General features: G+C 42.6%; 1 protein-coding gene across 2 annotated transcripts in view; it reads right to left on the bottom strand.

Annotated features, from left to right (window-relative positions):
• Positions 1 to 15,241, bottom strand: part of LOC311050743 (solute carrier family 12 member 9) — a 58,833-nt gene that overhangs the window by 15,174 nt on the left and 28,418 nt on the right. For both annotated transcript variants that reach the window (XM_084064880.1, XM_084064881.1), the window contains exons 8-10: positions 12,039 to 12,196; positions 7,888 to 7,970; positions 5,132 to 5,256 (exon numbers count right to left, since the gene is read on the bottom strand). In XM_084064880.1, the coding sequence (XP_083921006.1) occupies positions 5,132 to 5,256; positions 7,888 to 7,970; positions 12,039 to 12,196 (366 nt within the window). The remainder of the gene's footprint in view (positions 1 to 5,131; positions 5,257 to 7,887; positions 7,971 to 12,038; positions 12,197 to 15,241) is intronic.

Genomic DNA, 15,241 nt, shown 5'->3' with positions numbered 1-15,241 from the left:
TAATGGGTTAATATTCACTAAGTGAACTATCACAAGCTGAACGGGGTGGAAGAGGCTGTACTGTACTGTATGTTGCGTTCCTCTGACATAAAAAATGACCTTGAGCAAAACACTCTACCACCACCATAAAGACCCGAGCAGTGCCCTGTGGCTCGGCTGGGTTATTTTAACGCAATTGGCAGTGCCCACGTTACAGCCCTGCACGGGCCCCTAGCTCCAGCACTAGCCAATGGTGGACCACAACTCTCCCACTGTAAGAAGACAGCGCCACTGGTTACAATTTATCTTCAAATGTATTCATTTCAAATACCCACAATATCTAAAACAATACATGGATCAATTCTCCTCCAATAATCTCTTGAGGCATTCCAGCCAATTCTACTTTACTGTTCCCACTTTTTCAAAAGCAACAGCCAAGAAAGCCTTTATGTTTAAAGCTCCTTCAGATTGGAATAACCTACCGGCAAATATTCGTTCCATTTAATCTTTTTATCTGTTCAAAAATACGCTGTCTTCTTATTTTGAGAGTGTATGTACGTACATGTCTATAACTAATTAATAACTATAACATTGTCATATAACCTCTATTAATCACTCTAAATATACTGACATTCACGATATTGATCTGTCTGTGTTGACTTAATGTTCCATTTTTATGCTTTACATGTTCTGTTGTTTTATGTGTTTGTCCTGTCTGTCTGTCCTGTTCTGTTCTGTTGTGTATCCTGTCATCTGTCTTGTTGTCTACTTGTTTTGTCATATCTGATATTGTTTGTTGAATTGGTTGTTGTACTTGCTTTTTGTTGTTTAATGTTTTGTTTCCCCCTCTGTTTTTTTTTTTTTGGGGGGGGAAATGTCTATAAAGTGTATCATGTACCTAGGATCCCCTCTAAAACGAGATGCTACATCTCAAGGGGCTATAAAGAATTTCAACAATAAATGGGAACAAGCCTTGTATCTCATCCATTTGGCGTTTTTAATTCGATGTACTGCTGTACTTAAATATGTGTGTGCCTTCTCTTATAAGCGCAGCCACGCAACTCAGATACAGGCAAACACAGAACACGCTACTAAAAGGTAAACCTGAAGTAGTTTTTATTAAAAATAACAACTACAAGTGCCACCGACATGCTCAGACATGAATAAGGATACTGACTGTCCATAAAAAAAAGACACTCAAGCAATGGCATGCCATGCAGTAAAGAATAAAGCCAAGTTACATGATCCAGCAGTAAAGAAACATAAACATGAAGTGCCACCAAACACAAATTTTCAATAATATTAAAGGCGGTGTAAGCGATATTATAGACCCCTTAACAGACGACGTCATACTGGCTGCGTGCAGCCAGTATGCGCGCAACGAAACCCATTATATCAGGTCTCGTTAGGACGCGTCTCACTAGCCAACACACACAAGAGGGGGTTGGGGTGTGCTGAAACCAGTGCACCCCGAAACAGGTTGGGAATTGATTGCGTGAAACAATCACCTGTGCGTCCAGGCTCAATGTTAGTAAACAAATAATTGGTCTATAGAGTATTATATTCTATATTCCGATACTAATCGTAGTATTGATTGTTTTAGAGTGTGCAGTAACATTTCCTGGTCTCTCCAGCTCTTCAGTGTACAGAAAAAAAGAATTTAAGGTTGGGATACCAATTTCATCCAAGGAGAGAGAACTCATAGAACATAAGCAAGGGATAATGCATGGGGAGGTGGTCATTATTGAAATTTGAAGCCCGACAGGGTGATTATGCACCGAGGCGGAGCCGAGGTGCATAATCACCCTGAATTTTGAAAATACAAAATGTGTTTACATTTGACAGTTACAAATGTTTTTCACGATTTTTCAAAAATAGCAGATCTACAAGCTCATATCTGCTATTTTTGAATAGCCAAAGTGTAAAATAAGGGGTATAGTCCACCGAAAGTCCATCCCCCCCACCTTCTGAGAGCCCGTGACGTCCCTGGACAAAGGGTATAACAGGTATTGCATAACAGGGTGGGGCATGCATACTATTAGCATCGTTCTTTTCCGACGGGCAGTCACATAGGTCTAGTACAAATAACTTGGTGTTGGTGAGCGATGTGGACAGTCTCTGTAGCGGTTTAAACCATAACTGTGTCAAATTAGAGTGCATGGCTTCAGTGGCGTCCCCAGGATTTACATTTAGGGCAGGCGAGATTTTTCACCCCCCCCCCTTTATTACCCCCAAAAAAAGAAATTTCAACTCAATGGAAAATCGGCGATCGAAAACCGGCGAAAGTGTCCGTGTTCAAGATGGTTTGGCCATTATCTCTGGAACAGAAGGTCCAATCTGCTCAGTTCAAAGCTTGTTGGATGCGTGACTTTGAGGACATTAAGCACCCAATGACACCTTTTCGGGTTATTTGGGGAGGCGAGATCTTAGTTGGGCAGGCGACCGCCTGCCCTTCCTCTACAGTGGGTACGCCACTGCATGGCTTTGATGAAGTTTTTATCCGAGTCTTTTATCAGGCAGTCTAAGAGAGCCTTATCAGATATGGCATCACAGCGTGGTTTGGAATCCTCTCCGTGCAACTTAAGTCCAACCTGGTCCGACTGAGGCAGACTCCACGGAAGGTTATTGCAGTCATAAGGCAGCATCCATCCGTGCAGGCCAATTACGAACTGGCTACCCTAAGGCAAGCCAGTAGGATAGCTACTGACCCATCCTATGTTCTACACGCTGAGCATCAGCTACTGCCCTCTGGGAGGAGGTTCAGAATCCCTTGTTCCAGATTAAATTGATTTTGTTGGGGTGGTAGGTGGCTTAGGAGGTTGAGCGGGCATTTGGGAACTGGAGGGTTTGATCCCCCAGCTCCTTCTGGCTTAGTGTCAAATTGTCCTTGAGCAAGACTCTGAACCCCAACTGCTCCCCTGGTGTCGTTTAATAGGCTCTATGCACAGCAGAAATATTGGGAATTAATTGGGCCCCTTCCTTACTTCCTTCACAGGTGACACCAATAATACTAATTAAGGCTCTGTTCCATTTAGTGTGGTATAGTGGTTGTCTTATTTTCAAGGACGCCCATAACTCTGAGAGTGTACAAATGGAACCAAATGGACCCTTACGGGTTCATTTGGTTCCATTTGTACACTCTCAGAGTTACACACCCACCATAAGGGGCCATTTGGGAACCAAAATGGAGTGTTTCTAGTGAGCCAACATGCACGATATCAGCACCCTGACCAGAATGGAACAGAGCCTTCTTTAGTATCATTGGTAACACCTGTGAAGGAAGTAAGAAGAGGCCCAATTTCTTTCCAATATGGCTACTGTGCATAGAGCCTATAGCTGCCACTGCTCCTAATAGTTAAGATGCTTCAAATGCAGAGGACAAACTCCAGGTACAGTATGTGCAAATGTACTTGGCCAATACCTCAACAACAACTATTGTTGCAGTATTGAACTGAATCGGAGGAGGCCCATGGTAGACTACACCCTCCGCAGGGCCAACAGCGGGGATTGACAGAGAAAACAGCCCCTGAGAAAGGCATGTAATGCCTGGAGTGGTACACAGATCATGGGTTGAAGCTTTCCTAGATGTGAACACAGATATTCATTTACTGTCCGTTATGCTGAGAAATATCCAGCGGCAAACCAACTGAATATAATCTTACATCCTGGGGTCTGGCATTAAAGGAGTAGTTCACCCAAACAAATTACTTATTTTCTATCAAGTATACACCCCGTGAAGCCTTGAGTTTATGGGGTGAGCGCCCTCTTGTGGAAAAAAAGGAATATTATGTGTATGGCACTCCAGGGGTGTATTTGCAAAAACGGAATATTCCCTCCATGATTAGCAACCATCAGGGTATACTGGAGATAAATATTCTGTGGTTCTTGAAAGATTCATTAGAATGCTTAAAAATGCTGGCAGAAGCTACAGCCTGTTTTAGAAAACCCCTGGCAGTGAATGTGTTAATATCGAGGTCTGTCCTGGAATGAACTGGGTGTGATTGATGTGTCCTTAATGTGGACGAAGCTACAAATTAGAAGTACTGATTTTTTACACTGGCTGACATTAAAAATGTAACATCAGAGACATTTCATGGCACGCAAACGGCAGAAGCAATCTGTCCAACAGATAACCATGCATTAAAGAAGTTCCAGATGATTACAAATCAAACTGCGATGACAATTCTACAAATTGCTCTGATAAATCTACATGCGGATAGATAGAAATTAGTGTTATTGTATCAGGATTAAATTGCTTCACTTCTAAGGCTGTCAACTGAGCTCAGAAATTACAATGACATGTCTTTAAAAAATGTATTTGATATATTCCTCTGTTATTGTTATTATATAGCCATTCGGCACTACACGCCTCGGGGTCATATGAGACACACACTGTCGAGTGCTTTCTGAGTTATGCCTGGGACAGAGTGACAGACACACACACACACACACACACACACACACATTTGGTAAATTATAGTATAGATTATAATAAACATACAGTACAAGAACAAGGAAGGAGTTTGACGCCCCTTTTTTAGCGCCTCTTTCATTAACTATACACCCTGCCATTAAATATAATTATTACATATAATAAATGTAACCCCACTAGTGAGAAAACAGGGTTCTAAGGGTGGAAAAAAACTACGGTCAGTTGAAACCACTTTGGTCTGGTTTTTCATTTCATGCCGTGGCTGAAACTGGCTTCCATAGTTTAGTGATGTATTATGTACAAGTGTTTTAGAACTTTACCAAAATGTGATTACTTTTGTTACATTGTTCCAATGAAAAGAACATATGAAGCAATTTCAAAATGTCTGTTTGGGTGCAGATAATTTGTGATGAGCAGCGGCCAGTTTTATGTCTTTCAATTAACACACTAGTCGCTAGGGCAGTGCTCAGCTGGCACACGCAGGAAAAAAACACTGCATTGTCAAACCTTTCATTAGACCAGAAAATGAGAAGCAAGGGGAAGGACATGACAGCAGATAAGAATGAGAAGAGAAAGAAGAGAGAAAAACAGATTGAATGAGACAGAATAATACTATACTCTCTGTGTGTGTGTGTGTGTGTGTGTGTGTGTGTGTGTGTGTGTGTGTGTGTGTGTGTGTGTGTGTGTGTGTGTGTGTGTGAATGTGTTCGCGTGTGTTACCTGAAGTTAGGTGCACTCGCCCATTCCAGGGCTAAACAGGCCAAATCCACAGCAGCATAAACCAACAGGAAGAATATGGTCACAATACTGGCTATGGTGTTCAATTTCCCTGAAAACAGCACCAACTAGAGAAAGAGAGAGAGAGAGAAACATGAGATTCATCGTTTCCAAAATCGTATTCCTTGTTTTCGAAACCTTGAAAGAAAAGTGAAATGAGACCTTGTGACTTTTATTAAGAATTCAATCACACCCAGTCCCAACAACTGAGTGGATCCCCCGTTGTTGGGCCTCAGGACCTTTATTAAAATTAACCCATTAAGACCAGAAGCCGATTCTACATGTCTCCTAAATCTCAACAGTATTCTGAAAAACGTATGTTTCTATATCAGTGGTGCTTTTTCATGTCAAGGACCCCCAAAACCATATGTATTTGGCCGCGGAACCCATCAAAATATTTTGTTCCAGGGACCCCCAGAAGCAAAGATTTGAGTTAAAAATGTTTGCTTTAAAAATATAAGTATTCAAAGATTTGCACACATTTTCACGATTTTTCAAAAATAGCCAAAGTGTAAAATAATGCTTTTAGCTCAAATCTAAAAATGACACAGTTCCAGGTCTTAATGGGTTAAGATAGTGTGAGATGACGATAATGAGATGAAGATAAAAAATAGAAATAAAAAGAGAGGGCATCTCTGACCTCTCAAAGTAGAGTGTGTGTGTGTGTGTGTGTGTGTGCGTGCGTGCGTGCGTGCGTGCGTGCGTGCGTGCGTGCGTGCGTGCGTGCGTGCGTGCGTGCGTGCGTGCGTGCGTGCGTCTTGTAGAGCAACCCGGGGAGCCTACTCTACAAGAGAATGAATTAGTCATTAACTCAGACACAGGCCAATGTGGACAACTGCTGTCATAGCTTATGACACGGCTGTGTGTATGTCAATGTATCTATGGGTATATGTTCTAATGAAAATGCATCGAGAAATAGAAAAGGCTAGGATTAGTTATAGTTAGGGTTGTGTAACTCTTACTACCAGTCGGAGGGTATACGATAATTATTCCCTGCACGACATGCACGATACGCTAGCGCGTTTTCAATGGATGAAATGGTTAGTAGACTGTACACGCTTCTCCCCCCAAAAAATCAGTACTGTATACGGCGTATACGGTGTAACACGGTAGAACACACCACTGGTTACTGCTGCTATTTTTGGTATTTTGCAATCATTTCTGATGTTCAGTGTAGTCAATTGAGGCAATCAAATCCGCACTGCTTAACAGAAAGAGAAATTAAGAGCTCTCCTGCTCACAGACAGTAAATGTACCCGTTCAGTACGTACTGTAGTTTACTTCAGCTGAGACGTATAGCCTAATTTCTGTCCTGCTCTTTGTTCAGCATCTTGGACTCTCTATTATCTCAAATGGACCCGACTACCTGTACCATGGACTTGTTTGAGATTGTGCCACCGTGGCACCAAAGTGTTCATGTTCAGTTGAACGCAGCAATTTACACACAAATTGCGGTTGAACCCTACGGGCAGGCCCATGCACGTTTTTTTGCTCGTGCACGTCACGAGTGTCATAGTTTTTCTTATTCTTGTTAATTTGAGTCTCGGATTAATTCCATTCATCAAGTTTTTTCTCCATTTTTGAATTCTTCATTCACCGTTAAGGAATGTTTTACAAACGAAAATTGTCTGTGACTGAAAGACATCACTGGTCAACAATAGAAATAAAGCCATTTCTTCGGTGAAGTACTGTCTTGAACATAGATATGTATTCTTTGTTCAAATGCTGAAAATACTGTGTGTGTGTGTGTGTGTGTGTGTGTGTGTGTGTGTGTGTGTGTGTGTGTGTGTGTGTGTGTGTGTGTGTGTGTGTGTTTGTGTGTGTGTGTGTGTGTGTGTGTGTGTGTGTAAACACTACAAAAGTACTGTACATGCAAAGTTCAAGTTTGATCAAGTATGATCAGGTGTAAGATAAGTATTGCATAATGCTCTTTTCATCTCATCAATCTGCACTTCATCTCCACCACTCCTCTATCTATCCTTCTCTCCTCTCTTTTCAACCTCTGCCTTTCCGTTACTTTCTCTCTCTTTTCAAGTACAATCCTTTGAAAGTCTCAGCACACGCCCTCCCTCTCCTTTGCCTCTCTCTCCGCGTCTTTTCGATCACTCCATCCAACCAAGTCAAAAAAGTATAACAATCAGACTTTTGTCATTGGTGAATCATTGGAATGATGGAAGTGGGAGGGAGGGAGAGAGAGAAAGAAAGAGAGGGAGAGGGAGGAAAAGACAGACAAAGAGAGGCAGAGGGAGGAAAAGATAGACAAAGACAAGAAGGTAGAGAGAGATGTAGAGGAGAGAAAGGGGACGAGAATGTCAATGATCTCTGATGACTGTGACCGCCCGACCAACGATTTTCTTCTAATTACTCCTCCGCTGCCGGGGATCAGCGAGGGATGAGTAGAGGAAGCGTAAGGGGGAGAGAGAGTGAATAATGACTAGGCGTTTAGCCTTTAACACTCACCTCAAGATAATGACAGAATTGTCAGACACACTTGTTCTCAAAGACCCCTGTTCTCCTTTCTGTTTTTCCTTTGTGTCATCCCCTCCAGCTTTAACCCTCCTCACCTCTGCCACTATTTGCTTCCTGCCCCCAAATTGACTTTTCCCCTTCGCTTCAGAAGACAACTGTAGAGAAAAAACTAAAAGGCCGATCCGTGCTCAACAGTAGGTCATTGTGAGAAAACATCTCTGTCTCCTTACCTGTACAAGGAACCAGGAAATCAACACAGAAACCCAGGGGTTGCCACTGTGAGATGTCGTCTTAGCTGGGGTCAACACCTGACCTAGAGAGAGAGAGAGAGAATTTTAAACCCTCCATCTAACTTTGCTTGACCAAAGACGGGGGAGGGGGCGCAGAGACAGAGAGAGAGAGAGAGAGAGAGAGAGAGAGAGAGAGAGAGAGAGAGAGAGAGAGAAATAATTTGAATAGAGGTAATCAGCAAAGGAGAGAGTAAGAGGGGGCACAGAGAGACAGAGGTGAAGAGCAATTCAACTTAACACCAACTTTCACTTTGATGAATGAATATAATTAAATTACAGACTCTGAGAGGATAAGGGGTGATCGGAGAGAGAACAAGGGGCTAGAGAGGTGACGGAGGGAGAGAGGGATTAGTGCGTACACAGAGAAGACAAATGTAAAACCAGAACGAGTCATGGGCTGCAGCTGTCAAGACCTCAGGACATTTGGTTCAACTTTTAGCATTTGTGGTGCCCCTTATGCGTAAAAAAAATGAATGTGCTTTTGGAGATACACTCTATAGAGGCCTCTCAAGATGTGATTCCAATAAGGGGGTTGATTAAAATGTGCTCATGCTCAAGAAAGTGGCCTTCTATTTGTTTAAATGACGTCACTTCCTTGTCTGTCGTCATCAGTGAATAGCCTCGGAATCCCAGCCTTTTTTTTTGTTTCAAAAGAAAAACGTCTGGGCGAACGGTGCAGGAACAATGGTCTTAGGACCTTGTTAACTCCTAACCAACCAGAGTGCAGAGGGGCGTCGCTCTAAATTTGGTGACGTCAGCCTGCTCCGTGCACAGACCGGGGGGGGGGGAGGGGGGAGGGGAGGGGAGGCGGGGACATAGATTGGTGAAGCAATCGGAGGACACGCCTTGCTCCAGGCGCCTGGGTTTGGATCCGCCCTTCGAGACCATGGATTCCTCTCGTTCTCTCAGTCTATCAGTGAAAGAATCATCCTATAGGTTAGGTTATAGTTAACAGCGCCATCTAGTGGACAACCACTGAAAACAAATTCTCGTCCAAACTCGTCTGTGGCAAGGTGAGCCGTGTGCAGAATTGGACCGGGAATTAGAGAGATCCGCGAGTAGGGGCCGGCGCGAGTCCACAGTTGCCACCGGCCCGCGCCCTGAGAACCACTGCCATAGGGGATGCCACAAATGGGACTAAGGGAAATCGCTTTTGTCTCTGCGTTGTGCAGAGGTCCCTGAATATGTGTTTCTGAGTAGTGTTCCTCTGCTCTGTCGGAGCACACTGCATAGGAACCTCCAGTAATACAGCCATTTATCTCCACTGACACACAAACACAAACACACACACACACACACACACACACACACACACACACACACACACACACACACACACACACACACACACACACACACACCTCTATCCTTGAACGCTGTAGTATTCTATGGTAGCGAATTGTCAATCACATTGTAGCCACACCCTAAAGCATCCATTTCTCTATACTCTAAATAAAATGGGACCATAATTTAGATTTAAACGAACGATTGTGAGTAGTAGGGTCATTTCAGTACATCTGACAAAGGCCGCAGAGGCTAAAACGTTGTCGTTTTTTTTACCGCTCATTAAATAATTATTGTTGGGAGCATTAAGACGATTAAGCCGACCTTCTCCTTCTCAACAAAGTAGGGTCATTTTCCCATCGGCTTCCATAGAAGCATACAGATTTTTGGAAATAGTGGAATTACCACGTCTGCTGGCCATCAGAATGCAGGTTTAGGACACTGTTCATAATTATACCCCCTTTTACCTAGTTCCACGGCAGGGGTTCATTGACATTTTATACTGAAACACATGAACTCTGGTCACATCATGTCATTTCAATGCTTTTTTTTGTCGTCACATTTCTTATGAAGATCCCAGCCTGTTTATGCTGCATACTCAGTGTAGACCATAATGGTTCCTGAACCTCCTCAAAACCTCCAAACCAAGGAGAGACAGGGCGTTGCTTCCTATTTCATCACTGAAAAAAAGGGGATTTCAATCCATACATTTGTGTTTAAATGGTTTTGATGTTACACACAGCCCAGTCCGAAATCTCACCTCTTCAGACTCCACTTCACCCCCGAGCGCACTTATTGTTGCCTATTTTATTTTTTTAAATGCAGATGTTACTTAACTCTTTGACTGCCAGAGTATTTTCATGAAGTACTCTCCCAGTGCCAGCGAGTTTCGTGTTTTTTTTTGTTGTTATTTAGTTATTTACATTCAAATCTTTTGTCTGGCTGCGGTTTTAAACACACACGACAGACCGACCAGCAGAGAGCAGCAGATCGACCTCTCACTTGCTCGACCCCCCCCCCCCCCCCCCCACAAACAGGCTGAAACAGTCCAAACGTCATATCCGGATATGACGTTTTCGCCGCTCGACGATCGGGCTTCAGATCGTTGGTATACACGACGACGATAACTGTTCGTCATCCAGACTAAAGAAAATAGAACTGGAGCTCTCCTTTCGTTTTTTATACCGTGTGAAAAAACATGTTTTTCCCGATTCTGGCCTAAAATGACACTTTCAAGCTTCTAGAGAACCGGAAACGGAATCTGCGTCATGAATGCACGAGCGCAGGAAATGCACTTAAGACTTCTGGTGACGAGTAGTTTCGTCCCCTACCTATGTTGAATGCACTTATTGTAAGTCGCTTTGGATAAAAGTGTAATGTAATGAATCCGGATGAAGTAAACAGAAAGCGAAACTGATGGTGAAAAATACACAGAACAGCGCGATCACAGATTAAACAATGAAAAAGCTATCAGCGCGTCGACGGCCAAGTGGACAAACTAGCAATTGACTCGATAACGCGTCGACGGCAGTCAAAGAGTTAATCACATGTTACATTATTCTAGATGTTATTAGCTACCATATTTTGGACAGATGCTATGCTTGATGTTTACATGGTGTCCTAGTTAATTTGTAGCACGTAGCCTAATTGTTTTCTTTGCACTCATACACTCTTACATGTACATTTACCCGGTTGTTTGTTGACTAGGGTTTATGCCATTTACACTTACACTTTGTGGCTAAGTGTCTGCTAAATGCCTGTAATTGTAAATTATTGTTTCATTTTTCTTTAATTAAGTGCCCATCTTAACATGCACAATGCTCAGCAATTAAGCCAGCCATTATACAAATGTTGTTTGGCAATTTCTGGTCATTAATGTGGACTAAATGGTGAGTCATTTAAAAGGTTAACATTGTTGTTCTTCATCTGGAAGCAGAAATGTATGACTGACAAAGCCAGCGTAATCATCAGTCAGTAATGTGCTGTGTCCTGAGGAAGGCTCAGAAACGTGTTTCTGCTGCTGTCCTGAACGCTGTTGTTGTATCCAAGGTCTTTTGACTATAAATGTGTGTTGGCCAGCACATCAGTACTGGTTAGAAGAGCAGCAATTAACTGTGATTTATCTGTTGAATATTCAATGAATCTATGATTAATTTAAACCACCAAATTTCAGTAAAGTATGGTGACAAAACTATTTTAAATGCTCGTCACACGTTGCCTGGACACACAAAAACATTACATTTTGATTAACAGAACAAAGACAAGCACTCACAATTTCGTAAATCGTAAATGGTGCATATTGGAAATGTTTACACCATACATTGCTTAACCAATGAGTAGATAACTAAAATGTAAGACTGTCAACAGATTAATTATCACTACTAAATCTCAACAGTTTTCTGAAAAAACGTACGTTTCTACATCAGTGGTGCTCAATCTTTTTCATGTCAAGGACCCCCAAAATTATATGTATTTGGCTGCGGACCCCCATCAAAATATTTTGTTCCAGGGACCCCCCAGAAGCAAAGATTTGAGTAAAAAATGTTCGCTTTAAAAAAATATATATATTCAAAGATTTGCACATATTTTCACGATTTTTCAAAAATAGCAGATCTACAAGCTCATAGCGTGGCACCGAGTGCCGCGCTATGAGCTTGTAGATCTGCTATTTTTGAATAGCCCAAAGTGTAAAATAATGCTTTTTAGCTCAAATCTAAAAATGACACAGTTCCAGGTCTTAATGGGTTAACGGTTTAAACTCCTAGAGTTAACACATTATCGTGTCGATGTGTACCCAGACAACCCACCAAAGATATCATCCCTCGCCAGGGCGTACAGGATGCGCGAGGCCCCAATCAGGTTGCTCATGGCAGCAGAGAGGGTGGAGGAGTACACCCCGATGGTGACGAAGTTGCTCCACACATTGATGTCCCGCAGGAAGCTGTAGTCTCTCTGCAGGAGGATACTGGAAGAAACGCAAAAGAAAAGTTTTATCACCTAAATACCAAACACCTGAGTTCTGGCTTCAATGCAGTTGAAGAGAACAATGAAATTCAAAAGGGGAGTTGCCGGTAGACTGGAGAGTGCGTCGAAGCCCATAAGTCAGGTGAAATTCATACATTCATTCAAGATTCGGAGTGTTTTGAAACTGGGCAGACAGGCTAATTCTCAGTAGAATTTGTAAGGATTCCTAACCGATTGGTCATTGCGTAGATTATACTCATTTATTTGACTCGCATGACCGGCCAAATGCCAAAATGAAGTGATTGGTTAAAAATGTTTTTCAACCATGATTTGTTGCTCACACACACACACACACACACACACACACACACACACACACAGAGGAAAAACAGCAATACTGACATTAACACAACAGCTACATTTCTTTCTTTTTTTAATTACATTTGAATTATTATGTTTGGCTGCAGAGTGCCACTGTCCAATCAAAACTAGTCTGAACAAAAAAGTGATTATTGAGTCAGTGTACCTTATGATGAGGTCCAGTAATAGTAGGATTATTCTAATGGCTGTGTGTGTGTGTGTGTGTGTGTGTGTGTGTGTGTGTGTGTGTGTGTGTGTGTGTGTGTGTGTGTGTGTGTGTGTGTGTGTGTGTGTGTGTGGAGGTTTTCACAACACAACCAAAGAGCAAAAATGTCCCCTCCTTCTCCTATTGTGTGTGTGTGTGTGTGTGTGTGTGTGTGTGTGTGTGTGTGTGTGTGTGTGTGTGTGTGTGTGTGTGTGTGTGTGTGTGTGTGTGTGTGTGTGTGTGTGTGTGTGTACCTCATAATCATACAGTGCTTTGATCTCCTTTTACTCCATGCTCTTCTACTCTACTGGCCCCTTTGCCTTTGTCCTCTCTCTCTCTCTCTCTCTCTATAATTAACAGTCTCTTCACGTTTTCTTTCAGGTCCAGTGGTTTTAATGCTTATCATCATGGCTCTATTAAGTATTGTTCACTCTGTCCAAAGATCTGAGCACACTATTATTCCACACAGAGCCAGAGAGGTGCCTGACACACACGCACGCCTACGGGCACACCACACCACACACACACACACACACACACACACACTCACACTCACACGCACGCTGGTGGAGCGCTACGTACATACAAATCAACAGAACTAAAAAGGTTCTACAGAGAAGTTAACATCACCCCAGAAATTAGGAAATGCCAACGACTTTGTTTAGTGTGTGTGTGTGTGTGTGTGTGTGTGTGTGTGTGTGTGTGTGTGTGTGTGTGTGTGTGTGTGTGTGTGTGTGTGTGTGTGTGTGTGTGTTAGAGAGAGAGAGCCGGGTGCTGCAGTAAAAAGTTTATGAACCATTGCTTTAATCAGAGCCTGTGACATATTCATAACACAAAATAACATTCAATGCTCTTCTACACAAGTACACACTCAATCTAAAGTGTGTGTGTGTGTGTGTGTGTGTGTGTGTGTGTGTGTGTGTGTGTGTGTGTGTGTGTGTCAAGGACAGAGAAATGAAACTACCAATGAGGCTAGAGCGTATAAGGTTTGAGGTATTTAACCATCAAAGTGCTAAGCAGAATGAGGAGAGAGAGAGAGTCACTGACGCCTAGCCAACACAGCACCCAAGTCTGACGTAATTAATGCAGCCTACCCGGGTCACGTTTTTTTTCTCCCATTGTAAATTCCCATAGACATGTTTAACTCTTTGCCTGCCAACGACTAGATTTCTCGTCAAATTATGCCAAGGTGCAGCCTGCTAACGACGAGAATGATGACATTTTTCCACCAGATGGCGCTGTTTGCTACCCTATGAATGATGCTTTCACTGCCAGATGACGACAGACCCGGAATTGACCCGGAAGTTAAAAAAAAAACGGCCGTAGCATGACAGTCCAGGCACCCTAGTCTGCAATGCCAGCCTGACAGCGTGTCGCGGGTTCGACTCCCGTTCCCGACGACCTTTACAGCATGTCAGCCCCCCCCCCCCCCCCCCATCTCTCTCCCCATTTCCTGTCAGCCTACTTTCACTATCCGTCTCTAAATAAAGGCATAAAAAGAAAAGAAAAACAGGAAAAAAAAACGTCTTGTTTACTTCCTGTTCATTTCCTGTGGGAAAATGCCTATATCTCCGTTCCTCTTGCTTTATGGGAAAAACAAGGCACATTCAACACAGCTGTGCAACAGATTTTGTTTTCCCGGGACTCTCGAGATCCCCGTGCGAGGCGATCTCCGTGAGGATAATATTCCATGATTTTTCAAAGGTACAGTAAAATCGCTCGTTTTCGCTGGCAGTGGGGAGACACCATTACACTATGTACTCTGGCAGTTAAAGAGTTAATATCTGTTAAATCAGTTGAAATACTGATTTAATACTCGCATATGGGATATTTAACCCATTTAGACCTGAAGCTGATTCTACATGTCTCCTAAATCTCAACAGTTTTCTGAAAAACGTATGTTTCTACATCAGTGGTGCCCAATCTTTTTCATGTCAAGGACCCCCAAAATGATATGTATTTGGCCACGGACCCCCATCAAAATATCTTGTTCCAGGGACCCCCAGATGCAAAGATTTGAGTTAAAAATGTTCGCTTTAAAAATATATATATTCAAAGATTTGCACACATTTTCACGATTTTTCAAAAATAGCAGATCTACAAGCTCGTAGCGCGGCACTCGGTGCCACGCTATGAGCTTGTATATCTGCTATTTTTGAATAGCCCAAAGTGTAAAATCATGCTTTTTAGCTCAAATCTAAAAATGAGACAGTTCCAGGTCTCAATGGGTTAACTCTGAATGTGGACCCTTATCCCATAAATAGAAATCATATCAACAGTAAATCATTTAGCTTGGGGTCTCCTGAAGCAATGGTTTAATTGCTAGTGCAACGTGTGTGTGTGTGTGTGGTGGGTGAGTGATAGCATGGGTCAGACTTATGACACGTATATTAATTTCGCTGACATGTGGCAGATGCAAAATAAATCAGAACCTGCCTGACATTTTCAAACTGACTCCAAAACAACGTGTCATAAACAGGA

The sequence above is a fragment of the Gymnoscopelus microlampas genome (assembly GCF_963454915.1).
Source record: "Gymnoscopelus microlampas genome assembly, chromosome: 8".
NCBI lineage: Eukaryota > Metazoa > Chordata > Actinopteri > Myctophiformes > Myctophidae > Gymnoscopelus > Gymnoscopelus microlampas.
This window is presented reverse-complemented; position numbering and strand designations above follow the sequence as displayed.